At 45.9% G+C, this 26,954-nt stretch overlaps 1 protein-coding gene across 3 annotated transcripts in view; it reads left to right on the top strand.

Moving 5' to 3' along the window:
• LOC118318359 (contactin-associated protein-like 4) overlaps window positions 1-26,954 on the top strand; it is a 75,670-nt gene that overhangs the window by 36,430 nt on the left and 12,286 nt on the right. For all 3 annotated transcript variants that reach the window (XM_047336947.1, XM_035647936.2, XM_035647932.2), the window contains exons 6-18: window positions 1,353-1,528; window positions 2,330-2,476; window positions 5,699-5,966; window positions 6,496-6,645; window positions 8,407-8,575; window positions 15,171-15,277; window positions 17,743-17,862; window positions 17,997-18,197; window positions 19,116-19,278; window positions 21,672-21,799; window positions 22,569-22,739; window positions 23,684-23,902; window positions 26,255-26,494. In XM_047336947.1, coding sequence (XP_047192903.1) covers window positions 1,353-1,528; window positions 2,330-2,476; window positions 5,699-5,966; window positions 6,496-6,645; window positions 8,407-8,575; window positions 15,171-15,277; window positions 17,743-17,862; window positions 17,997-18,197; window positions 19,116-19,278; window positions 21,672-21,799; window positions 22,569-22,739; window positions 23,684-23,902; window positions 26,255-26,494 — 2,259 coding nt within the window. The remainder of the gene's footprint in view (window positions 1-1,352; window positions 1,529-2,329; window positions 2,477-5,698; window positions 5,967-6,495; window positions 6,646-8,406; window positions 8,576-15,170; window positions 15,278-17,742; window positions 17,863-17,996; window positions 18,198-19,115; window positions 19,279-21,671; window positions 21,800-22,568; window positions 22,740-23,683; window positions 23,903-26,254; window positions 26,495-26,954) is intronic.

Raw genomic sequence — 26,954 nt, 5'->3', positions numbered from 1 at the left:
CGGGACTCGAACGCTGAACCTTGAACCTTCTGTGACGCGGAAGTGCAAACCACTACACCACCGTGCCGCCCAACAATCATAGATATAACATTGAAAACAAACTCCGACCTTCCCCGTCACGAGAAGACAGGCAGAACTGGTCATGTGGCAGAACTGGAAAATTGAAATGCATAAAGCAAATATGTACCTTGTGTCAGATTTTGACATTTCTTTACCTCTAGCATCACAAGTGGTGTAGCTTCAGGGAGAACAACGCCGGTCTGTCAGTCCATTACTTTTGCCCCCGAAAAGTTGAACTAGCTCAACAACTTTCCCCGATGCCGGTTGACCACCAGCATGTTAACGTCGTCGCCGTGCCGATGTTTGCATGCAGATCTTCGAATTCTGCTTCGAATCCTCTGCGGGCTGCAACTGTGGCTTGTTAGCAATTTTCATTCTCCGCTGTCTATCACTACTTTTTACCTATTCATTTCTTGTCTTATTCACTTCACTCTTTAAAAAAATGTCCCTGATTTAAATAGGAGCGGGACAGGAAACGGCAGAGGCCTGAGACGGCCGTGGGTTTCTTTCCATTAATATATCTGCAGCTCTTTTCATAATAATAATCTCAATTCCCTGCTATGACTACGAGGAGTTTGTTTAGAGGAAGGACACATATTATATATATATATATATATATATATTATAAGTCTTAGTGATATTTTTTATTGCACATGATGCTGACATCCTGAAACAATTATCACAGTCCGTCTCCTGATGAGTCCTGATTTCGCCCATTCTCTCTATTTCCTGTAAACAGCCACTGCTTGTGAACAGGTTAAAACTATTTTCTATCTATCTCTTCATCGTCTTTTCTGTTTTTATCTCCCAACACATTTCAGGATGCAGAGATGGATCCACCAACTTGGGCCTGTCTGTGTTGGGTCTCTCGTTAATAATGTCCCGGCGATCATTTTGCAGCATCATCATTTATCATGCCCCCCCCCCCCCCCCCCCCCCCCCCCCCCCCCCCCCCGAGAGCGGGTGGCCTCGGCGACCTCCTTCCCCCGTCTGAAGCGAAGACGAAAGTGGTTCCAATGTTGTTTTTCCTTGACTCGTTGTTGTTTTATTTGATAAATCAGGCGTGAACCTTCTGGCAAGTTTTCCAGTTTGCCAGAAGAAAGAAGAAGAAAAAAAAAAGCATGTTTGTCCTTGCAAAAAGATGCATTATGGAGGAGGGCACACAAGTGTGCTGGCCTTGAAGTTGATTCGAGGTGGTACAAAAACAAAAAAAAGTTCTTCTGCCTATGTTGGAGCCATTGCTCAGCTATTGACAACTTTCAGTTTCTTCTGTATCCTCACCTCCGTTGCAGATGTGAGCTCATCCTCCGGCGGTCGGCTGCTGGTGTCTCTGGGCAGTCTGCTCGACGACCAACACTGGCACCACGTGAAGCTGGAGCGGCACAGCGCGCACCTCAACCTGACGGTGGACAGAGCCGCGCGGCAGGTTCACACGCCGGCCGAGCTCAGCCACTGGGAGATCCGCCAGGTGAAAGTGCACAAAGCGATGCTCCATTTGAAAGTGTGCACTCGGAAGGCGCAGCCGTGGGAAGGTTGTGGTCTTGTGCTTTTAGGAAATACGGCAGCGATGGTATGGAGTCAGTAAAGGAGATCCATACACGGTGCCATACGCTACTCATGACCCTGTCCTTATTGCAGTTTTTGGAATATGACGCTGGCGGTGGGGCATGGATGGTTTCGATGATGTTTCCGGTTTGTGGAGTCTGTTTCCTGTCACCAAAATAAAATACCTACAGTAAATCTAAGGCAAAGAGTCACAACAGAGAATAGTTTTGCTCATCACTTATTGTAGTTTACTGATCGTGAAAACCAAACACCTCATTCATTACTAGACTAGAAAAAAACGTAGTCTAGGTGCAACTTCTGCAAACTCAGACGGGATTTTTGTGCGGTCAACCTTATCCTAGTGAAATGTATGAGCAGATTCCATGAAAGTGGAGATTTGATATATTATATCCACTGCCGAAGCTCACCAAAGCAAAGCGCTCTGTGAGTCAGACCTTCTTTTTTTTCTTTTTTTTTTTTACAGCAACCTTTGAAGCTTTCAGATGCTTTTGTCGTTCCATACATCACATGTGATATTTCCCCCCCCCGTGTGTGTGTGTGTGTGTGTGTGTGTGTGTGTGTGTGTGTGTGTGTGTGTGTGTGTGTGTGTGTGTGTGTGTGTGTGTGTGTGTGTGTGTGTGTGTGTGTGTGTGTGTGTGTGTGTGTGTGTGTGTGTGTGTGTGTGTGTGTGTGTGTGTGTGTGTGTGTGTGTGTGTGTGCGCAGCTGAGTGTGGGAGCTGCCCAGAGCCACGGACTGCAGAAGCCCATCCTGTCCAACAGGAATTTCCATGGCTGCCTGGAGAACCTGCTGTACAATGACCTCAACCTGATCAACCTGGCTGAGCAGAACAACCACCAGGTCACCGGAGTGGTGAGTCGCTGCGTTTCAGCACCTTTTTGGAATGTCATTATGGTAATCTGCCATTTTCAGTTCGCCGGGGGGGGGGTGAGGACAAAAGAGGCGACTGTTGAGACGGAGGGGGCCGCTGGGTTCCAGGAGTAAAAGCTCTGTTCGTCGTCTTGTGGAGAAGTGATTGGCAAAGTTTTGCGGCTTGAGAGTCTTGGCATTAAAACACGATTACAGGTTACACAACAGTTGAACTAGAAATGTTCTCTTCTCTGATGGTTTTATTTCTGATAGTTTAAGTCAGGCAATTATAAAATGCTTCAGGCAAAAAGTAAAAATTTCAAAATAGATCAATTCTAATCAAGGCGTTACATTTTTGTGAGTGTACAAACTCGTTTAACAGCAATGCAGTATATCATACATGATACAGTGTCTATAGTAAATTAGTTTTACTGATTTGATTGTAAAAATTTAATTTAACTCTTATACGATCACTAGAATACGATTATTTTAACTATATATCATTAAGTTTAGCAATAGTATACATAGACATGGAACCTACGTGTGGATGGTTTCAAGCTTCTACTGTCCAATGAAGTTGTGTTTTCAGGTTGAAAATAATATTGTGGCAACATTTACCCTGGACAGACGCGAAACCAAAAAAACAACTTGGTTTTACAGTTTGACAAAATGGCTCTATATGTCCGATATTTTACACAGTTTGAATCACAGTTTTATAGCCTGACTGAGCCCGTCACGCCACTCGTTCTCTTCTTGCCGCTCACCAGCAGATGACAACGACAACAACCCTTTGGCAAATAGCCAATCGAGTCGCAGCGGGTCAACGGCCACTTGACATTGTGAGCATGAATCTGTTCCCTCATCGCTCCCCCTCCAGCCAAGAGCCATTAACAACGCCACGTTTTAAACTATTCTGTCCGGCCTCTGACCTTCGATTTTAGAATAACATTGAATAGCAGCAAACCTTTTTTTTTTTCTCCTTTTTTTTAATCAATTAATTCTGCATTTTATGAGTTTCCAAAATTAGTGCCATTAAACCACACTTTGTTCCTTTGCCCCAAATGACCCGTCGCCTCTCATCCAATTCAAATTACGGCCAACAATGACACAACCTAACCATCACTGGTCTGACCTTTGTAAAGTCCTGTAATTATTTCTTTTAATATCTCTTTGAATGATTTCTTTTAATGAAATTCATCCTGTAGATATTCAGATGTTAATGTCTTTTATTGATTAAAAATAATACCCATGACGACAAACTTCAGAACAAGTTGATCACTCGAGTTCACTTCAGACTTTTTGCGACTTTCCTCCTTCTCTTTCCTCCTTTTTCCCTTTTCAGTATCAGTGTCATTATTATGTTAGTGGTCATTGCCACGATTATTATTATCATTATCATCATCATTATTTTCATCATGTGCATCATCATCATCCTTTATTTTTAAACCCGTCATCATCGTTGTCATTAGCATCACCATAATCTCCTCCATTATCATCTCCAGTGTCATCACATTCACATTTTTGTGAGTTTCAAACCCCCAGAGCAACAAAAAAAAAAAAGAAAACATGAGAGGAAGAGAAGGAAATCAGCGGGGGAAAGGAGGTAGAGAAGGAAACGGAGAACCGGGGGACGAAACAAGGACGAGGCAGATGCAGAAATCAGCATTTTAATCAGCGCAGAAGGAAAAGAAAAAACGCCACAGTGCAGCTCAAAGACTGGGAGGAGACAAACGAGAGAACTAATTCATTTCCAAAAAAGAAAACGTTTGAAAAGAAATCTTTCTTTATTTTAAATGACAATGCAACAAAGGGGAAGCCACAGCTGTCACCTGGTCAGTCATGAAGAGGGAAGGCTGCGGAAGGAGGGAGGGAGGGTTTATAGAGCGGAGGATCACCGGGTCCAGGTGGAGATCAGGTGGAGTCTCATCACACTGTGTCTAGAATAAAAGGTGAAGCTCCATTCAGCAGCTGCAGTCACCACGTTGTGACCAATTTTATGTTTTGTAGACAGGTACTGTTTATTTAGTTTTTTTAATGTCCTGTGGGAATTTTCAGCCATGTCAATGCTTCTGAAAAAATTAGGCGCTGTAGAGCGCAAATATAGCCGCCAAGGTCCAGCACTCAGCTTATCAATTTTGTCAGCACCAATCTGCACACGCTCGTAGATATCAGTCCCCTGAATGCGTCTGATGCTTTTCATCAAGATGCGTTCATCATTCCCTGGGATATTGGTGAAAATGTCAAAAATCTCCCCATCTTGCAATGTTAAAGCTACAGTGTGTAATATTCAGAAGAACCTATTCACACATATTGACTATATTGTCCATAACTATGTGTTCATACATGCATAATCATATGCAACAAAGAACCAATGTTTTTTCGTCCACTCTGAATGAGTTAAATATAGTTCCATGAGGTGGAGCCGACCTCCGTGTGAGTCTCAATGTTTGCTACGTCGTGTTGAATACGGTTGTTGCACTAAATGGTTCCAGAATACGTCGCATTTGCCTTGAAAATGCCAGTGCTGCCGGAAACCAGAAGTGGAATTTAGCGGTGCGCCACCATAAAGTGTCCCCTTTCGGGTGCTCAGTTGGTTGCGGTTTGCAACTTTACCACCAGATGCCGCCAGAAAATTACAAAGATTACACACTGGGGCTTTAATGACAAGAAAAATACTGGATTTGCCCCACAATTGAACGGGGTCTTTCTAGGCCCATGTCCCGTCCTTTCACCAAGTTTCCTTAAACTCCGTTCTGTAGTTTTTTGCGTAATCCTGCTGACGAACAAACCAAGCAACCAACAAACCAACGCACAGGGGTCACACATAGATTTAAATTATGGATTTTTTCCCATTTCCATGCTGAGATTAAGAGATGGTAACATATTGAATGTGGGCGCAAATGTAACCTTACGTGACCCTAATGCTTAACACTGTTGGTTTTCACGCTTATTTCAGCTGCTCAGCAAATATCAATATGTTAATACAGGTGTCCTTTCCGAGAGAGATGCTGATGAGACCTCTGTGACACCGAGTTACACCGAGTCAGCCTCTGCAACTGATGAATATTCATGATTTATTATCTCTTTCATAATCATTCCTCTCTCTCTCTCTCTCTCTCTCTCTCTCTCTCTCTCTCTCTCTCTCTCTGTCTCTGTCTCTGTCTCTCTCTCTGTCTCTGTCTCTGTCTCTCTCTGTCTCTGTCTCTGTCTCTGTCTCTCTCTCAGGGCAATGTGACCTTTTCTTGCGCCGAGCCAGTTTCGGTCGCGGTGACGTTCACCGACCCGCGCAGCTTCCTGCAGTTGTCCGGACTGACGTCGTGGTCGTCGGAGGTGGTCGCCGTGGCGCTGCAGTTCCGGACGTGGAACCGGGCGGGGCTCCTCTTGACCTTTGACCTGCCCCGGCCGGAGAGCACAGTCCGGTTGTACCTGAGCGAGGCCCGACTGCGCCTGCAGATCGACAGAGCGGGCCGGGCCACGCTGGAGCTCAGCGCGGGTACGTCCCACCCTGCGTCGCTTTGCTTTTTCTTTTCCCCACCAAATGGGAAAGTTTCACATTATGCGGAAAATATTGAGAGAGTTTTGACTTCAGATGTAGCCCAGTCCACAGCATCCCGGCTCTACTTTGCAGGAACTATTCAGCCTTGAGCGTTCAACATGAGGTTCATCAATAATTGAACCTTTAACTTTACTCTTGACCTCGGAGAGAGACGTCTGATGGAAAAGATTTTCTGGATCGAATTCGCGTGTTAGGCAACTTGATTTTCATCGCTCATGAAAAGCGTCAGAATCCCTGCAGCACTCACAGCCCCACGAAGCTGCAGCATCCCCGCCATCGTCATGGACACGATTTGCTGCCGAGTCCAGACGAGTAAAATCAATCACTGGTCATGTTCAAATGAATGTTTCACTTTTTTTCTTCTTTTTTTTTACAAAACTCATCTCTCACGTCTACACCTGTGGCTCCATTTACCGTATCAGATAACAAACCAATAATTCTTTCTACTGTACGCCCGTGTCGCCAGGCTCAGGGCTGAATGACGGTCAGTGGCACGCGGTGGAGTTGATCTCGGGACCAGACTGTCTGAGCATCACCGTGGACAAAGACGAGGGCGCCACCGCTCACACCAGCGTCCCGCTCCCGCTGACCGCAGACATTCAACTCTTCTTCGGTGGTGAGAAAGACGTCGATCACTGCACTTCTATTCTTCTTTATGTTCGCCGTTGAAATCTCAGACAGCCGAGGAGTGTGTTTATTGACTGAAAGTCTATTATAATGTTGTACTCAAAGTGTTTTGCTGTGTAGACGGGGAAAAAACTGCTCACATGTACTGTAGGACTGGTTCAAATTCATAGATGTACTCAGGTAATAATCATCATCTCCAGTTCTCTGTTGGATGTTTAGTGTCCCACGGAGAGGGATGAAGTCGTAAAGCTGCTTAAGTCTCTCCCTCCCGCCTCCTGTCGGGCGCCAATCTCCTTCTCCTCCGCTCTCTTTTTCTCTGACGTTCCGTCCGTTTCAAGTGATCTTTTCTCTGCTTCCTTCTTTTCCGTCCCATTCGCGTGCATCTCCGTCCCGTTTCACTTTTCTTCAGCTCTCCTCCCCTTGTCTCCGCGGAGCTCATTATATTTTCTCCCTCCGAGTCACAATCTTGTGCTCGCACGCGCAAAATGAGACGCATGCGCCCGGCTCACTGTGCGTCAGTGAGTCATGACGGAAGTCACGTGGAACATTTCAACATGTTTACGACACAGTTATAAGCAAATATGAGGACGTTTTAACAGTTTGATTTCACCTTGCGGTATTTGCAACAATTATAACTTCTCTCATGACGCCATATTTTCGGTAAGGCTCGTGGGGTGCACCCGGTTTTGGGCGATATGCTTGGGACAAGTTTGAAATTCATCACATTTAAAGGATGTGCCTCTAATGTCGCCTTCAGAGAACTTGTGGAGTTTGTGCGTCGGCGTGGCGCGGTTGTTCCGGGAGGGTTAGGACCCAGGATGGTCGTAACGTCTCGGCTCATCAGTGTCATTCACTCATCGTTCTGTTTCTACAGCGGCCCCCTGCTTGTGGAGGAGGAATACTTTTTGACGCAGCATCTAAATCTGCCTCTGACTTGATGTTATGGGACAGAGACGACAGTCTCATGATGAAGGAAGCACTGTGTTTGACTCCCATGATGATTTTCTTTAAAACCTAAAAAACAGTGAGTCGACCTGGATGCTGCGATCAAGCGTGCTCAATTTTTAAAACTTCCTCCCTGCATCATTGTCTCTGACATAACCCCTCCTTCAAAATCTTCTTCTGAGCTCCTCAAAATTCAAAGTGACAACAAACAGTGAGTCATCATTTCGCCCTCGTCTGCCGGGAGGTGTCGGGCGCCGTGCGTCTGATGGGGCGGACTGTAATTAGAGCAACGCAGAGCCTGGAGCAGGAGCCAGATACCGCTGCTGCGTTTTGGACGCAGAACGCCTCCGTCCAGGATCGACCTCCTGCATCGCCGCATCACCGGTGGATAGAGACGCGGAGCTCGTTCGCGGGCTTTGGGCCCGATCGACTGCTTTTAATGTGACAAGCCACCGCAGGTCAGGCTTTGCTCTTAAAGACACGCGGAGAAATCTGAAATCAGTGTCAAGGCTCATCATGCAGCAGGAGAAGACGGAGAAGAAGATGATGATGATGATGATGATGATGATATTAATAATAAAAACTTCTAAAGATAAAAGAGGTTAAGTTGATAGTGGGAGAACAACTTTGCTGAGAGAAACAGGAGCGAAGCCAACGTTATAGGAAAGACCAGAAAGTGAGGAAGGACCAGTGTTTATATTTAAAGCTCATATAAATAATCAATTCCATGTTTATAAATTGCATTAAAACCAATATGAAGTTGACTCTGGCCGCTGATGGCGTGTCATCTGTGTCCCCTCCTCAGGTTGTCCCGAGCAGAGCGGTCGTGGATGTACGAACCCCTTCGGCACGTTCCAGGGCTGCATGCGACTCCTGACGCTGGACGACCGAACCGTGGACCTGATGAAGGTGCAGCAGAGGCTGCTGGGAAACTACAGCCACTTGCAGATGGATATCTGTGGCATCATCGACAGGTCAGTCTCTAAAAAAAAACACACCATGTACAGTTGTTGTTGTGACACTAGGACTCTTTTATTTTTCTCTTTGGCTGTGGTTGAACCCGTTGACGTCCCTCTGCTTTTTAAGTTATTTGGTATTTGAGTGGTTTTCACAATCAGTTGGGGATTTGTGACAAGCTGTCATTGGAATACGTTTGTGCTTTATTCACTTTCGGTTTGGAGGAAACACTCCCAGCGTGTTTCTCCCGTCGGCCGACTCAACAAAACACAGACGGAAAACTCTCGTCAGCTGACGAACGTCAGTAGAGAAGAGTTGGAGACGACAGACGGTGGATGCGCTGACGTCATTTATGTTGCCACGGCAACACAAAAGCACGACAGTTAACAAGTTCCGTTGATGAAACTTGGCCGTGTGCGTCGACTGGTGTGAGATCTTTGTAACTCTATGACCTTGAAAGCAACAGAAGAAATGACAAATTCGAGGCTCTAGTCCGTTTGATGTTGTCGGGAAAAAAAAAATTCCAACAGAACAACGAATGAATGAACCGATGGCTACTAAGAAATACCAAATGCCAAGGCCCGGTCCGGCTGATTCCGTCGACCGGTGCCATGGAGCCCCTGCGTCGTCCGTCAGCTCTCCTCGCTGAGCCACCGTGTCGTTCTCAGGGACATGTTCCCACGGACAGTACACTCTGGGGCCGACGCTGTGAATACTGAACAGCAGGACGGAGCCACCGCTCAAAATACTCCCCCAAACAAACTCCTGCTTGAGTAGCGTGTGCTACTCTGCCCAGCTGCTGTTCAAGAGTGTACGTTTATGATCCGTATCCTTCATTATTATTATTAGTTTGCTGTACTTACAGTCGACTGGAGTCGAAGTTCCCCCGTTGCCGACGTCTCGTTTCTCACTCCAGAGGCGACTGCGCTTGCAGAAAAGTTGTCTCTCGTTGATGTTCTTATATTCAGAGGTCCGTATCGATTCTTTTCTGTTTTTCGGAACGTTTATCTTGTCTGATCGGATTGCTGAATAAATGAATGAATTAAAAAAAATGTTTTGCCTTTGGCTCCGTTGCAGCCCGGCCCCGGTTACTCGCCTGCAGCATCATCAGAATGGTTAGAGGAGATGAGAACATATTGTTTTTAAAGTAAGAATGCAGTAGATACTACATACAGTCACTGTGATGTATTTCTATGATGACAAACCCCGGTTTTAGTTTTCAGTTTGACTAACGTTACTCCACTAAAAAAGCCTGAATTTGATATATTTTGTGGTTTTTTTGTTGAGTGTGTTGAGGGAACTAATTCGCTGGACGCTGTTTTCCAGTGTTTAATTAAAATAATGTCTAATTAAAGGCATAAGTTTTGTGCTGTGGGTTCATGTTTCCCTGAAAATACCTGTTGACCCTCATTTTTCATACACGTTTGCTCTGAAATGTCACTTTCAGATACAGTGGAAATAAAGTACCCATTCGTGACCAAATCCAATATAAGTAGGGAGGTGAGTGACAGGTGAATGCAAAATATGGCTTCAGTCAACGTTACATTAGGAATAAAGCGATGCATGGAGAACTTGTGCTACATGAGATACCGTCTGACAACCTGCTGACGTTTTAGTTCAGGACGAGCTCTGCAGGACGTTTATTATGATCCACATTCTTCCTTCCACACGCGGTTATGTAAGTTTCCAAAACCTCGACCGTCTCCCGGGGGAGGCTGCAGCACTCGTTTTCTTAACACGGAACGAAAAAAGATCAAGCTGGAAGAAGAAGAAAAAACATCCCTCTCTGAGGCGCAAGGGCCAGCCTTAGAAATCAGGGATTTGAAAAATAGAACAACAGTCGTCGTTTAACAGTCTCAAACTCCACTTAACACGGCAGCTACACCTTTCTGCTCTCAAGCCAAGGAGATGCTTGACGTGTGAAAGGGAAGTGAATCTCATCGCCTTGCTACTTTCTGGTGATTATCAGAGGCAGGATAATGGAGAGTATATTTGTACCGTAAGTACGAACTGACTGATAGAGAACCACCAGCTACTGTAGGTACAGTAAGTGGTTGGTGATGGGACGCTACTGTTCTACTGAGCCTGCCAATAGAAGTGATCTATTGCTCCTGCAATGAGTGTTGTCGATCAAGTTGTTTTTTATATGACACAATTCATACACAGTTGCAATTTCAAGGTGCTGTACGAATGAGCAGGAACAGAAACATCAAGAAATTAAACATTAAAGGTGAAGTGCATTAAAAGAGAGGGCATGAGAGGAAGTAAAAAAACAATGAAAAGAACAGAAGTATATGGAGTAGCAACATAAAATAGAATGTGAGAGGAAGTTAAAACTTTATCCACTTTTTATGTTTTCATATAAATTCATATTTTGTCCATTAAGTGTAAAACACACAGCATGATGGGGGGGGGGGAAAAATCTGTAAAAAGGTTTTCACATTTTTTGAAATACAGTGCTCTCTGTCTCTCGCGAGGAGTCCAATTAGAAGATAACACTCGTACGTTTTATCTGTCAGTTGTGGAATATACGATGATAATAAAAAAAAAAAATGGACACAACCCCCACAATCTGACACGGGGAGAGGTGTAACGAGGGGGGAGGTGTCGGACGCTGTTGCAGCACTTTGCCTGAAGCGCCGACACCTTTTGAGTACACACACATCACCCCCCCGCTCACACAGACCTCTGCCTACGCGAGAGAGAGAGAGTGTGTTTTGAAACGAGACGGATGAAGCTGTCAGAGTGGATGTAATTCTGACGTCTTTGCTCCTGTCGGGCTCCTGACAACCTCGATGATGACGCGCCTGTCAGAGCGCGCGCGCCCACAAGCAGGAAGAGCCGCGGGTCACCGCGAGGTCCACTTCTTCTTGTTTGCGTCTGACTGACTGTCAAACACACACACACACACACACACACACACACACACACGTATATACAACTTACACTTCACACACTTCATGTGTCATTCCCAATCTATTCCCATATCCGTGTATTTCTGTGTGACGTGGCATTAAAAAAAAACACCTTTCCTCTCTGTTGGAGAGGTCTACCTGTCCCGGGCCCACCTGTCCAGTAAGAGTGTCCAGACCGGGGGGGGGGATGTGCTCTGCTGGTTGAGCCAGAGGCGGGGAATGGAAACCGGGGAGATTGGACGCGAGCCCTGCGATCCGGGCCCGGCGTCTATAGGACGCTGTCACACAGCCCCGGAGAAACTTTCAGATGAGCCCCGGAGTCCCTTTTCTTCGGCTAATGCTGGAGCCTCTGTGATCTGAGCTCTGGCGCGGCGGCACACTTGTCACATCGCGTCGCAAATCCTTAGTCCAGCACGTCTAGTCTCCCCCCGGGAGATCTATAGAGGACAAAGTGTTTTGAAAACTTGGGAAACTTTTCTTCCTTTTTTTTATGAGCCCCCGGAAAGATTTATAGTCGATTAAATGATACGCGCTTATGATTCAGATCACAGTCCGTCCCAGGCTTGTTTGGTTTGGTTTTTTTTTTTCTTCTTGCTCCCTGTGTTTCTGGGCATGAGGCCACGCGCGCAAGAAAAGTTGCGTTTTTCCCAACTTCCGCCGACTGCAGAGAGAGTAAGAGGATCCGGGAGGGAGAGAAAAGAACGACAGGAGAGTGGGCGCGCGCACAGACATTTGTCTACTTGCTCTTCTTGTCTGCGCTCCCAATGAAGACGAAGCGGTGAATAAACAAGGGCTGTCCTCGGGCCATCCATTCACGCCCGGTAGAGAAGGAATAGTCGGATGGTGAACCGCGGCCTGTCCTGCAGAGGGAAACCAGGTTGAGTAGAGTTTTATCTAAATATATAAATCATCGATCATCTCAAAGTAAAATCTGTCAAATCAGTTTCCTTTGCTCGTCCCCCGTATTCAGGATGGATCCGCGGTGCCAGTGAAGGAAAAGTCTCCGAAGAATAAAAGTCTTCCGAAAGTGTAAACTACGTGGTCGGACTGAGAATATACCGGGGAGCAAATGTATCGGCGCACCTGCGGGGAGAGAGAGAGAGAGAAACGAAGAGGGGAGAGGAGAATCACTCGCGGCACCCTTCCCATAAATGAACCTTTTGTTTACCCATCTCACCTGAGCAATGATAAATAAGTTCTCCGTTTAAACTGACTCGTCTCATCGTGTCCATTTCCACTGAGCGATGCTGCTGATTCGTCTCTCTCCGGCTCACAAACTCCTCTGACCTCCTTTCCACTGGTTCACTGTTCGAACGGAGTCGGTGTCCAGTCACTGCCACGATCTCGCCGCTGCTCCTGCTCCTATGTCCTCATCTCCTGTGCCTCCCCTCCTTCTCCATCACTCCTGCTGTTTCACCTCCCCATTGCCCACCTCCCCTCTTCCTGTCGTCCTGGGAAAAAGGGGGACGGACTGCACCCGGGGCCCTGGGAAGCCTGCTATTCAAAGCTTTTGTTTGTTAGTGTCATAACAAATTTAAAATTGGCTGAATACATTGGTAGAGAGACTGAACTATGTATTTCAAATAGTAGTGGCGGTTCTCTGGGGGCCCTCTCACCCCCTGACAAAAGGCGCAAAAAGGATTAGTCCGCCAGTCACGACTCAGTATGAGGATCTATGACTTTGTCATGTCTTCTCTCAAAAAAAGTGAAGTCTGGGTCCCAGAGGAGAAAAGAGAGAAAAGAAAGAGAGGAAAAACCAACGGAGGGGAAAAACAACTGTTAATTCATTTCTTTCAAAAGAAAGGTGAACTAGCTATTAGCAAAAACTCCTACTACGGCAGCTAGCTAGCAGCTAGCTAGCAGCTACCTAGCTGAGATCGCCGCAGCTGCTATTGCTAGCTAGCTAGCTAACTGTAGCTTTTCCTACCTGAATACAGTAGGGGTCAGCTAGTCACTGTTAGCACACACAGTATCATGAATGAATCGGCGTCATAGCTGCGGTGGGGCCCCACGGAGTCTGCTCCTGTATAGGCCCCAGAATTTGATGCTACACCCCTGTCCACACCGCGCTCCACACTTTGCCTGATCGGGATCTAGTGTGTCCAACATTTGTGAGTTTGTCAGCGTTTGTGATGATCAACAACGCTGACGAATCTAAAATAGTATTTTTTGGCTGTAAAGATGTTGTTTCGCCCCCGACAACACATAGCGCGGCGTCTGCACAACCTTTCACTGTTGAACACATTTAATATTCCAAATGGGTCCGAGGTCGTTTCTCATTCAAGGCCGGCGCTTTATTAGTGTTCCGCTAATGTGGAAGATAACGGCTTGAACCCAGACTGTGTCCGACCGAAAACTATTATGGCAAAATGGCCTATAGTAATTAGACGGACAGACTTTAGTAACAGTTATGGTGTGTGTGTGTGTGTGTGTGTGTGTGTGTGTGTGTGTGTGTGTGTGTGTGTGTGTGTGTGTGTGTGTGTGTGTGTGTGTGTGTGTGTGTGTGTGTGTGTGTGTGTGTGTGTGTGTGTGTGTGTGTGTGTGTGTGTGTGTGTGTGTGTGTGTGTGTGTCCCTATGTTGCAGTGCAGCCTTTATGTGGTGGCTCACCCCAAAATACATTTATTGTACTGCTCGTTCTGTTAACTCCACGTGGAAATACAAATTAAAATGGGACACCAATTGGTTGATTTATAAAACGTCCGCAGGAATTGTGCATTAATGTGCAACTGTATCGATTTGGGGGAGAAATGTTAACTTCATTGGACGTTAGACGTTGGTCCCAGACTAATATACAACGACTTAAACGGTTTTGCAGCTGACTGTTAAACATTATAGTTTCCCAGCCACAAAGGTCTCGACTCTAATATCGCCACAAGTAAAGCCCCGATTTGTTTCATTCAGCTCCTAAACTCAATCTTTCGATAGAGGGTTTTTACGAAAAAGATGGTCAGCCCACTGTTGAACTCCTAATTACTAATTTTATTATTTCATTAAACAAGACAACATTTCGATGTGCAGGGTTCGTCTTGCACAATTTTTCCTGGATGTGCACACATTTACTAAAGATGCACAGAGCTCACCTGAGGGCCTGCCGCTCACCTGTCTGTGTCGGTGTTGCTCAGGTGGCTGCTGACCGAATAAAATGATGGAAAAGACATATATGGCTGATCTGCTTCATATATGAAACCTTTATGAACCAGATGCAGTAATAACTCTTGGTCCATTCACTGAAACACGTCAATTCTTCTTCTAGAAGGACCTGATGTCTTAATTTGCTTCGGGAGGCTTCAACTGATATTCACTGACGACAATTTCAATTCTGACACTCGAACCTTTTAAACTATGAGTTTAAATGGCCAGATTGTTTAATATTCTGCTAACTCCATAGGTCGGCAACACATTGACATTGGTTGGGTCACGTCCCTACTCGTCCACGAATGAGTCCACAGCCGTCACAAAGCGACGTTTCAAACCAGCTACTTCTCAAAACAAACCACTTTGTTTCACTTGACATGCCAATGAAAGACTTTCTGAGTTTTCTTTTGTTGTTTAAAGTCTGCTTTCGTTCAGCGTTTGGGGCCTGTTCATTTTTCTTTTCATACCAACGTCCTTGACAAACTATAAAGAGACAATAAGCGTCTCTCTCTCTCTCTCTCCCTCTCTCTCTGTCTTTGTCTCTCTCTGTCCGTCTCTCAGGTGTTCGCCCAGTCACTGTGAACACGGAGGTCGATGTTCTCAGTCATGGAGCAACTTCCACTGTAACTGCTCCACCAGCGGCTACAGGGGAGCCACCTGCCACAGCTGTGAGCAACTCCCCACGCTTATTTTTTAAATTCTTTTCTAAGACGAAGCTGCAGGAAAGGAGGCAGTGAAACCAAAACAATGAGCTGAAAGATGCTAAAATGCCACTGTCATAAACAGAGTCCTTGACTGAGGGAAAATAAAAATATTCATTAGCGCAGCTTCAAAGTAGTGAGCCAAGTAAAATATGATACATTTCATGAATTGCTCCACAGCATATTGTGCATGAGATGAAACAGACGATGCTCATATTTGTGATTACATTTCCATTTTTTTCATGTTTGGCTGTTAATTGAGTTTTTGATAAGCGTATCGTATGATACGTGTTGCAGTACACTAGAATTGCTATGCTTTAAATCCACGACACTCTTCTCTACCAGTACCTTGAATGGTTATCTTAAATGTAGAGCGCATATCTTTTTCACGTAGATAATAATTTTAAATTGAAATTGTTCTCTATATGAAAAAGATATGCGCTCTACAGTCCAGAGTGCCAGTCTATTAGTCCCCGTGGCCCACAAAGGATAAGAAGTACGGCTAACGAATGAATGAATATTCATAATTATTATCATTATTCATTTCTGTTAGACTAGGCACAGGGCGCGCATTGCAGTGATCTGGTGAACAAAGCCTATAGGATGAAAGATTTCTGAAACGATGCGAGAATAAACAGCGCATGGAAATGATCTGTCGTGTCTCTCAAAACAAAAAAAATCCAAAAAATTCCTCTGAAGAACCACCGTCTGAAAATGACTAATGAGCCTGTTTCGAGACATGATTCTGTATTTCTCCTAAACTATAACGACTGGATAGAATGTTTTCCTCCAAGTGCAAATGAACCTAAACGTGCTACAGGACAGACGGAGCTTTAAAAAACTGAGAGGACCGTAGACTCACTGGTCGTACATGACCCGCTGGCCCCGCGCAGACTCGTGGGTGAGCTCATTTGATACGCTGCTTCTTAACAGAAATAGCCTGGCTGGGTTATCAGACGTGGCGCGGGAATAAAGTGTCACTCCGTCCGCCGAGAGAGAGCGAGCCGAGCAGAGAACAAAGGGGCGGCATCCCGCTGCAGATGAAAGCTGCAATTTTCTCCCACTTCTCACTTCAAACGGCTCACATCAGCCACGGTGTGGGAGAGGAGACGCCGTGGACTTGTGCCTGCTTGTTCAGTGTTTCGACTGTAGAAGTTTCCAGGTGGTTCACGAGTAGAATCTTTAAAAAAAAAAAAAAACGAAAGCAATTAACAACTTCCCCAAAAAAACACAGAGGGAAATACATCAACATTGGTGCAGCGTCGAGACGTCCGTTTTACAGAGTTCCTCATAAAGAAGGTCTGAGAGAAGTCAACATTTGTTTGTATGGTTCTTTTTAACGAGCCAAATCAATTCAAGCACTTACGGGCAAATCAATCAAGGTTAAAATGTTAATTGTAAAAAAAAAAAAAGAGCTTAAAAACATGCTCAAGAATTGTGAGAAATGATTAGTTAATGTGCTAAAGGAGACATATTGTGCTTTTTCAGTTTTTTTCTTTCCTCCAGTGTGTAATGTAGGTATTTCGTGTATGTAAAAAGTGTGCATAGTTAAAAAGGTCGGCGGTAAAGGGAGCTCTTCTCCCCGAAAACAGTAGTCTGGCCTGTGTGTGTGTGTGTGTGTTTGTGTGTGTGTGTGTGTGTGTGTGTGTGTGTGTTCGTGTGTGTGTGTTCGTGTGTGTGTGTGTGTGTGTGTGTTCGTTCTGCGGGGCAAACTTGTCATCAGAGGGTTTTACATAATGTGCTGTCATTTTTTATAATTCCACAGTTTGCTGTCTCATTGTTATGTCACTGTTAGTTATTGATTGATGGCTCTTTTTTTTTCCGACTGCGTGGTGTTCACTGCTCTTTTGTTGTTCGCATAAATTTGTTCTACTTTTATTTAGAATAAAGCACTAATGCAGTTTGAATAAACAATGTATTTTCCTTTGGGGAATTTCACAATATTGAAATACGCTTTGGAGACGAGCAGCCAGGGGAGAGTTTTACTTATTCATTATTTCAGTGCAAAATCTTCTGCAGTTAATAAACGTATATTTCCTTAATTAGAAAAAAACATTACCTCTGTTTCCCGCAAAACACATTTCCTGTTGTAGTCTAGCTGTGTATGGACATCATTCCTCAGACATGGAGATATTATGAAACTCGTGAAGCTGCACGTTAGCTGACGGCGTGTGCTCATTATGCTGAGACAACGTAGAAAATCATTTCTAAAAGAAAGAGTCACTCTACTGTATATTAGGGCTCCTCATCTAGCAAAGATGTTCTTCACTTATTTGAATTTGATTTGAATCTGAAATGGAATCGCCGCTGTCCCAAAGTTCGACGAAAAATTCAAAAAAAAGCTGCCGCCCGACACGCTGTTGATTCAGTAGATTAGTTATTTTAAGATATTAATTATTGTTGATATCTCTTTATTTTTTCCCCCTCCCCAGCGACATATGAGCAGTCGTGTGAGGCGTACAAACACAAAGGCAACACATCGGGACATTACTACATAGACGTAGACGGCAGCGGACCAATCAGACCCCGGCTCATCTACTGCAACATGACAGGTAGCACACACACACACACACACACACACAAATCCACCACCAGTCCATCCATCATGTTCCAGATTGACATACCTAGAATATGTTTTAATGTATTTCCCACCTCCGTCTCCCCCTTTCCTTCGTCTTTCCATCAGAGGACCGAGCATGGATGGTGATCCAGCACAACAACACGGAGGTGACCAGGGTTCATCCGTCCCCCGAGCAACACCAACACTCCGCCCACTTCCACTACGCCCCCGAGGAGGCGCAGCTGGCGGCCATCATCAGCCAGTCGGAGCACTGTGAGCAGGAGCTGTCGTACCGCTGCAGGAAGTCCCGCCTCCTCAACACGCCAGGTGAGGCCCTCCTTACTGAAAAGAGCGGGAGACACTCCGGTTGTATTGTTGCTGGTGAGCGCTCCCGAGCGCGCTGGAGCTGGAGCGGAGAGTGTAGTTCAGAGTAAAAGGGCGTCGGAGAAAAGGCTCCTCTGTATCCGAGGGATCTATATCTGGCGCCGGAGGAGGAGAGGAGTGGTGTGAATCGCTGATTTAGTTTATTTAGTAACTAACTAAGACATCAATTACAATTTTCTGCTGTGCCGCCTCATTCCGCTGCATCGGCTGAAACCTAATCCGCGCCGCGCTTGATTTCTCGCGTAAAATCATCAGCTGCTCTTGTTTTGAGCTCCTCTTTTGTCATTGTAGCGGGTCCCTACAAGCTTCAGTTTCTTTTCTCACTCCTCCGCCTTTTATTTGGTGTTATCTCAACTTGAAAAAAACCATCATTTCTTCTCCGTACCAGGAAACAGGGCACTAAAGTTTTCCAAGTGCTCCGAAAGAGCGTCACCCGCGGACCCTCGTGTGCACCTACTTATCACGAGAGAGGTCTGGGTGGGAGAGGAGCTGCCCCATTATCTGTCCAATTCTGTCAGGGGAACAGCAGGGATATATGATCAGGGCCTGCGGAGAAGTCACGGAGGGGCAGTCCACGGAGCGAGGGTGGTTTGTGTTGAAATCCAATGGGGGCTTTTAGACAGATGGAGGGACAGATAGAGGGAGGCGAAGGGGAGAGGAGCATCTTTTCTCCCTTTGTTAAGCCCGGCACCGACTCACACAAATCGAACTACGATTTTTACAGAGACATTCAACTGTCAGTTGCCGTATCCTTCGTGGGACTCGTTGTCTTACCTCTGTGGTATCAATCCATTTCTGTTTTGCGCGTGCGCGTGCGCGTGCGTGTGTGCGTGTGTGCGTGTGTGTGTGTGTGTCTCTCAGAGGGGGCTCCATTCAGCTGGTGGGTGGGAGGTCCGGGCGCAGGTCAGGTCCAGACCTACTGGGCTGGAGCTGAGCCGGCCAGCCGTCAATGTGCCTGCGGTCTGCAGGACAACTGTCTGGACCCGAACCACTACTGCAACTGCGACGCCGACTACGACCAGTGGTACTGTACCGCACTTTACTTCATGTCCTTGTACCCAAGCACTGTGTTGAAGTATCAGTGAATGCTGTATGTGTCTATGTCTTTCCTCGCTTTAGATTGTTGGTTGCTTTGCAATATGTGATTCTCATTGTTGAGCGAGCAATAATGACCAAATGGCCCACCGTGACGCCACCCGTTGGTTTGTGAGCTGCCGTTTTGAAGCCTCGAGTTTTGCATTGTGAGCAGCGCAATGTTGGCTTTTTTTGCAACGTAGAATTGAGGGTGGGTCTGACTGAGAGCTCGTCCACCGCGCACCCACCTTCTCCTGCAACCATGCACCGCTTGGACGCACCAACTGTAAATCACGCTGTTTCTGCGCTCATCAATAACGACATCATAATTTATTGAAGAAGACTTGAATCTAGTGATTGAGGCCATAAACTCCACAGGAAAATGTTTACTGACGTTATATATCAAGTGAGAAGTCATTTTCTCATAGACGTAGTGAGTCGCCCTCTGCTGGTGATTCCAGAGAATACAGGCTTCAGGCACTTGCCGCATTGACTTCATATTCTGGACCTGGTGACTACGTCCATTCTAATTACAGTTAATGGTTATGACTGAATGAAGAATTCAGGTGAGGTGAAAATCCTAACAACAATGTATTAAATTCATTATCCCATCATCACCGACCAAAGACGAAAAGAGAGACAGTTGCCGTCCAGCCAGCTTTTATGGCTCTGCAAACACATCGACAGTTGACATGATGTTTAAATAGTTCATTAAAACGAAGCCGTATAATAACAAAAATCGAAAAGGCGCATGCCTCCACCAATGGGTTCTTCTCCTGGTCATGCCCCAACCCTCCACAACAGTTCATGGAAATGAGCTCAGTGGTTTTGGAGTAAATCCCGCTGACAGACAAACAAAGGAAAATGAGAACGTCACCTCTTGGAGGAACGACGAGGCGCCTGTGTCACGAGCACGGAGTGGAGCGTCAACATCAGAGAACCTCTCCGCGCCGCACATGTGATTTGAAAAAAATCAAAGCCGCCTTTGTAAATGATTCTAAGAATCCAATTGTTTTTCTAAGGCCCTTCAATGAAATGGTTTAAATGGAATCTGTGTTACTGCTCTAATCACGAGTCGCCGGTACACGATTCAGTGTTTATCACGTCCTCTGCCTTGCTGGACTGAAAAGAGCCGCTAGACGTCCGCGACAAATCCCAAGATATTTAAACATCCCTCTTCACGTTTTATCCTATCCTACATTCAAATCCTTTTATCCGGGCTGTAAGCGATCCTGAATTTAGGTCGCCTTCCACAATCCTGAGACCAATTATGCAGCTGGAGCCATCTTTCCCATTCTGTAACCAATCCCGCCAGCGTCTGCGTAGCCAGAGGTCTGTCTCTCCATTATCTCCCCGCCTTAATCTGTGCGACTCTGACTCTATTTTTGTAGACCAGATAGTCGCCCGGTGTCGATATCACAGATCCACCGGCGCTCGTCTGCGCATCCGCGGTCCTAGATTTATGTTTTCTCGACAAGAAACAAAGCAGTGCTGTTTGTGGCGAACGTGCAGATCAGTCGCTCAGCCCACGTTTCCCCATGAAACGGTTCCGCAAAATACATCGTCGGAGACGACGCAGTGTCAGCCCAAACGTCTTGTCTTCATTTGAACACTTTGTAGTTTGAGTTCAGCTGCGGGCACAAGTTTTCCGCCCGTTCTGTTCGCATGATTACTCAACTCGCCGAAGTTGCTGTCCTCCTCTTCACCTCCATCTCACCGCCTCCTCCTCCTATTCATCTTGTTTTCCGGCTCATTCTCTCCTCCTTCCTTCTCTGTAATCAACCTCCTCTTCTTTTCCTCCACCCGTCTTCCTCCGCATCCTTTTTGATCTCCTAATCCCACTACTCTTTCCTCCCTTTCTCCTTCTTTGTCTTCTCCTCTACTTTCTTCCTTTCCTCTTGTCTTTCTCCTTCCTCCTCCTCCATCTCCTTCCTGCTTCTCCTTGTCTCTTTTTCCTTTTCCTCCATCCTCCTGTCTTTCTTCCTCTTCTCTCCCTCTCCTCCACCCTTTCTTCCTCTTCTCTCCCTCTCCTCCATCCCCTTCTTCCTCTTGTCTCTTTGCTCCTCTTCCTCCTCCTCCACCCCTTCTTCCTCTTGTCTCTTTGCTCCTCTTCCTCCTCCTCCACCCCTTCTTCCTCTTGTCTCTTTGCTCCTCTTCCTCCTCCTCCACCCCTTCTTCCTCTTGTCTCTTTGCTCCTCTTCCTCCTCCTTCACCCCTTCTTCCTCTTGTCTCTTTGCTCCTCTTCCTCCTCCCCGACCCTTCTTCCACTTGTTTTTTTCTCTTCTCCTTCCTCCTCCTTCTTCTCCACCTGCTTTTTTCTTCTTCTGCCTCCTCCACTTCCAGGGCGAACGACTCCGGCCTACTCACCCACAAGGAGTCCCTTCCAGTGAGGTCTCTGGTGCTGGGTGACATCCAGCGGCCCGGGTCGGAGGCCGCCTACAGGGTGGGACCCCTCCGTTGTCACGGGGACAGTGAGTCCACATTGTTTCACTGAAGAAGAATGTTTTACAAATAGTTTTTATTTAACTGTACAGTGAACTGAACAGGAAGTGGGGAACGTATTTAAATATAATATCTGGAAGCCATTTTTCAACTCCCATTTTCCCAGTTTTTTTGTTTTAAGTTTTAAGTTATCTTACTTGGTTCACAGTAAAACAAAATGTTATTAAGTATCTTACTGTTTGATGATCTAAGTAATATCCATCTAGATTTAATGGTTTGAATCCTCAATTTAAGCCATAAACCATGATTAATGTCTATGATCTCTTAATGAGAGGTTATAAAGTGCTTAATAGAGGTTTAAGACAAATAAGCCCAAACAGAATGTTTGGTTGATGGAGAAATAAGCCGCAGCTAAATATACTTGCTAATTAGCTGAACAATAGCTTAAGTATGACTCCATTCATGCTCTTTAACAACTTATAATGAAAAGAAAGATCCACAACAAAACTAATCTCAGTCATAATTGCCTCTAATTTCAGTCTTCAGTTTAACGAGTAAATTAAAACATATAAATAAACATCTTGTGAGATAAATCAACATAAATGAGATGTCGTAGCGGGAGTTATGCCTTTTGTTCGCATCCAATTAGCTGAACAGTTGGTGCATTTGTTCACAAAGTGATTTTCATTATGCAGCCATCAAAGTGAGCTCCATTTTAATAAGCTTTGTTCCAAAGTGATATATCAGAAATTGAAGAAGGACATCAAGTTGTTTCGTTTGGTTGTCGTCGTCTCGCAGAGAACTTCTGGAACGCGGCGTTTTTCGACAAGGAGACGTCTTACCTGCACTTCCCCACCTTCAACGGCGAGCTGAACGCAGACATCTCCTTTCTGTTCAAAACCACATCCTCCTCCGGGGTCTTCCTGGAAAATCTGGGCATCAAGGACTTCATCCGCATCGAACTCAGCTGTAAGTGAGGATGTAGGAGTTCCCCCTCTCATTGGCCCGTGCATTATTTTACTTTGATTTCCTTCACTCAACTGTTGCTTACTGTCACTTAATGTATTTTAATGTTCGACAATCACCATGCAGAATACCACACAGATTGAGATACAGTTACACACGCACACAAATAATATTGCTACAATATTGACCCCATAGAGAAGGTTTGTTGGCCTTTTTCTTGTCCTTACAGACACAACAACACAGACATCCTGACCTGAAGATAAACTTTCCCAGCAAAAAAAAAAAATAGATATATCAACATCTATAGATTCTGAGGGCGAGGACAGAAGAAAAGAAGAAGATACAATTAAACTGGGTCTTTGTGGAAAACAAAACAAAACGATAAGAAACACATTTCTTGAGAGTGTCTTTAACGTTCCTGTCCATGAGAAAAACTAATGAGAAAAGAGTCAGGGTAGATGCTTATTGGCTTATTCGCGTTCCCTTTTTAAGAAATATGCTTTTGCCTATTGTGGAGGGTGGAGGGTGGCTCAGGAGAGCGCCATGCATTCCCCACATGGGAGCAACTGAGTCTTCAGGCGGGATTGCGCTCGCCGCATCACACGTGAGAAACTACGATGGAGCTGGGGGGAGATACGGAGAGCATCGTCAACGTCAGTACGCTCGGTGTCACGACGGTTCGTTTGAGAGTCCCTTTGTCTCGGAGTGAAGACGGAGCGGTGGCACCTTTGAAAGTGACGGATTAGCAGTGTCTCCCTCGTCGGAGGACCCAATTATCTCCAAGTGTCCGGGGACGGTTTGTCAATCAGTGTGGTAGAATTCGACAGGAGGTCAAACTCTCTCTGCTGGTGCGACAGTCACCCGCGCCTCCCAACAGCCCGTGACCCCCAAGCCTCTTTGCTTGATCTGATTTCCCTCCCTCCTCTGCCTCCCGCCTTCCCCTCCAGCCTCCTCCGCGGTCGTCTTCTCCCTCGACGTCGGCAACGGGCCGCTGGAGGTGCGGGTGGAGTCGAGCGTCCCGCTGAACGACAGCCGGTGGCACAGCGTGCGGGCCGAGCGCAACGTGAAGGAGGCCTCGCTTCGCGTCGACCAGCTCCCCGCCGCCACGCAGGAGGCGCCTGCCGAGGGACACGTCCACCTGCGGCTCAACAGTCAGTTGTTCATCGGTGAGGGGCAAGAGTGTGACACTGTGTGTGCGTTGGTGAGCCATTGCTGTTGAGCGGGTTATGACTATTACTGATTATTGCTTTATGTGCCATTACCTCAGACCCGATGAGGAAGAATTATATCTGTATTGCATGAGTGACTGGACTGGCCTGAGGTGTTTGGACAGTTGTGAATATTGCCGGTGCCGGGAGATGATTTGAGGTGCATGCCTGCTGAACCCTGAACAATAATTTGCATTGATGGAAAACCATGTGTTGAGTTGGGCTCATAGAGTGGATTATGCAGTGTGTGTGTGTGTGTGTGTGTGTGTGTGTGTGTAGCCTTTAATGATCTTAATGGAGCCGTATCGCCTCGTTGATTGGAAAATTAAATCAGATGTCTAGATTTTAATTCTAAAAAGCAGCTGGTAATTAACTGGCTTCGTACGTATGAAGGATTTTGATTTTATCGAGCCAATGAAGATAAGCTTATAATATATATACATATATGTATATATAATTACGATCACACCCTTCTTCCTCAACTTCATCAGTTCAAACTCTCTCATCCTCACTTCCTCTCGTCCACGGATTTTCATAATTCCGTTTTAACCGCTCGCCTTTTATCCGCCAAACTTTGTTAGAGCGGGATGAAAATCCCTCTTCTGTCACGAGGCTTCATCTTCCGGCAAAGATTGTGGACATTCGTGCATTTGTAAACACGTCAAAAACGAATAATAATGCTGATACTGGAGAGACGGAGGTGGGCATTGTGAAGCTAATAATGCCTCCCGAACGGCTCCGTATGTGGGCCGGACCGTCCTGGACGGAATTTACCGCTGATGCAAGAGGGATTTATGCGTTGGAATGGAAATATGATTTTGAAATGGACTGCTGCGTGTTTGTGTTTACCAAAGACTTGATTCACAGCAAAGCCATATGCATATGGAAGCGTCTTACACTCGTTATGGAGAATGAGGAGTCGTGTTCTCCAGAAGATCTGTTAATAAACCACAATACTGCCTGAGGTGAGTTTATATAACACGATTCTGGTACACCTTGATTTATGGCTAGAGGAAGGAAGTGAGTTTGCATACACACTATAACACACTTGAGCCGTGCTACTCAAATATTTTGAATAATAAAGAAAACTAACACTCATATTAATAATCCTCATATAATGTCTGTTTTGGCTGATAGGAACATGTGTGTTTTTAATGATACACAAGCATGTTTCCTTGCTTTTTATGGAATACAATCCATTTTTTTTGGTTCTTACACCATGAAGTGAGAATCTAAAGGTGAAATTCTCAGTGTTTTTAATTTTTTTTATTCCTGCTCGACTTCTTTCTGTGGCAGTTATAGTCTTTTATTTCTCTGGCTTGGTCGGAGGTTCTGTCCCTCGGGAGTCATTTGTCTTTAGCCAGAGCACTAAAGGATCTGACCCTCATTTTGGGGTCACACAACCAGTAGGAACTCCCAACGTCCAGCCTTTGCTGGCCAAATCACCACCTGATGTGATATTCGCCGTGCACGTCTTCCAACTCTTCGATTAGAGAAGGTTCAACGTCACACGCTTGTTTGCTCTCAGTCAATGCGCGTGGTCAAGTTGTGGCCCGTTTTGAAGGTTACGTGACCGCTGGTCCTTCTCTGGCTCTTTAGCTGTACATTAGTCCACTGGGACCGACCACACAATCCAATGTTAAACTGTCTCTATGGATCGGTACACGGAATTTTACGCCATCTCATTTATTTACCAGTGCCGAGGGAATGGACGCTGCATTGGAAACGTCCATTCTGGGGGAGAGTCGCCGTGCAGGCAGACGTCGAGCTCACCTAATAGGTCGGGCTTTGACTGTCTACAAGTTACTGTCAGAGGAGCGAACGATGAATGAAAGGACGCTTTGCTGCCTTTCGGTTTTAACGAGAAAATGTTCGCTAGGTAGAAAAAAAAATTAAATTGACCATGCTGCTTATTGGCAGCTACTGTCAACTTTTGAACTGGATTTTTTTTAGGCTTAACACGTTGATTTAGTTTGATTGAATCAAACCAAAGCACATTTTGAGCCGATCACAACTCTGTAAATTGATTTTCCCTTTTAAAATTATTATTCAATCAGGCTCGGCTGTTTGAGGAAAAAAAGGCCACGTCAAAGGTCACGGGTCTCAGAAAAGGGACTGAAAGGGGCTGAGCAGGTTTTAGCCAAACAGATCTGGGGAAAAAAGAAGACGCAAGGTCTGCGGCTAAATACAAAATACAAAGGCAAGGTCCAACGAAAGTGCTCTGAACATGATAACTGAATGTGACACACGGGAAGAAGAAGAGGGGAGCAGGGGATCACGCGCGCAGCTTTCTGTCCCTCTCGTTGACAGGAGGCACTGCGTCCAGACAGAAGGGCTTCCTCGGCTGCATCCGCTCGCTGCAGCTCAACGGCGTCACGCTGGACCTGGAGGAGCGGGCGAAGATCACGCCCGGCGTCCGGCCCGGCTGCCCGGGTCACTGCGGCAGCTACGGCGCGCTGTGCCGGAACCAGGGCCGCTGTGTGGAGAGGACCAGCGCTTTCTCCTGCGACTGCGCTCAGTCCGCGTACACGGGGGCCTTCTGTCATGAAGGTAAACCGCAGCCTCTCCTCCGGCCTTTTTATTGCATTTTATCGCCCGTCTGTGTTTTTTCTATCCCGAGGCAAATTGAGGAGAAGTTTTGTTCAGTTCTGATGTGGCAGTCACGGGCAGCGGTGCATTGGTCAGACTCACAGGGGGAACAACGGACACCGCACCCACTGTACTGTGATGACGCTGCCACTGGTTTGTCCATTTGCTACAGAGATTCGGCAATTTCTTTAAAAAATATGAACTATATGACATATAGTATATTTATCTGGCTCACTATACTGTGTTTCAATAAGAAATAAGGTAGCTGGCCTTTCCCTGAGCTCAGCTCCCATTCCTAATCGGCCGTTAGTTTGCCATTCAAGCTCTTTCGTTCTCACACTGCACCTACACAGTTTACGGCGGCCAATTTAACACTCAGTGAGCTTTTACAAATTCTTTTTAAGAAGGTCAGTGGGTTACA

The sequence above is a fragment of the Scophthalmus maximus genome, chromosome 13 (genome assembly GCF_022379125.1).
Source record: "Scophthalmus maximus strain ysfricsl-2021 chromosome 13, ASM2237912v1, whole genome shotgun sequence".
In the NCBI taxonomy this organism is placed as follows: domain Eukaryota; kingdom Metazoa; phylum Chordata; class Actinopteri; order Pleuronectiformes; family Scophthalmidae; genus Scophthalmus; species Scophthalmus maximus.
The sequence above is the reverse complement of the archived record's forward strand: the minus strand, read 5'-3'. Positions and strand labels throughout refer to the sequence as shown.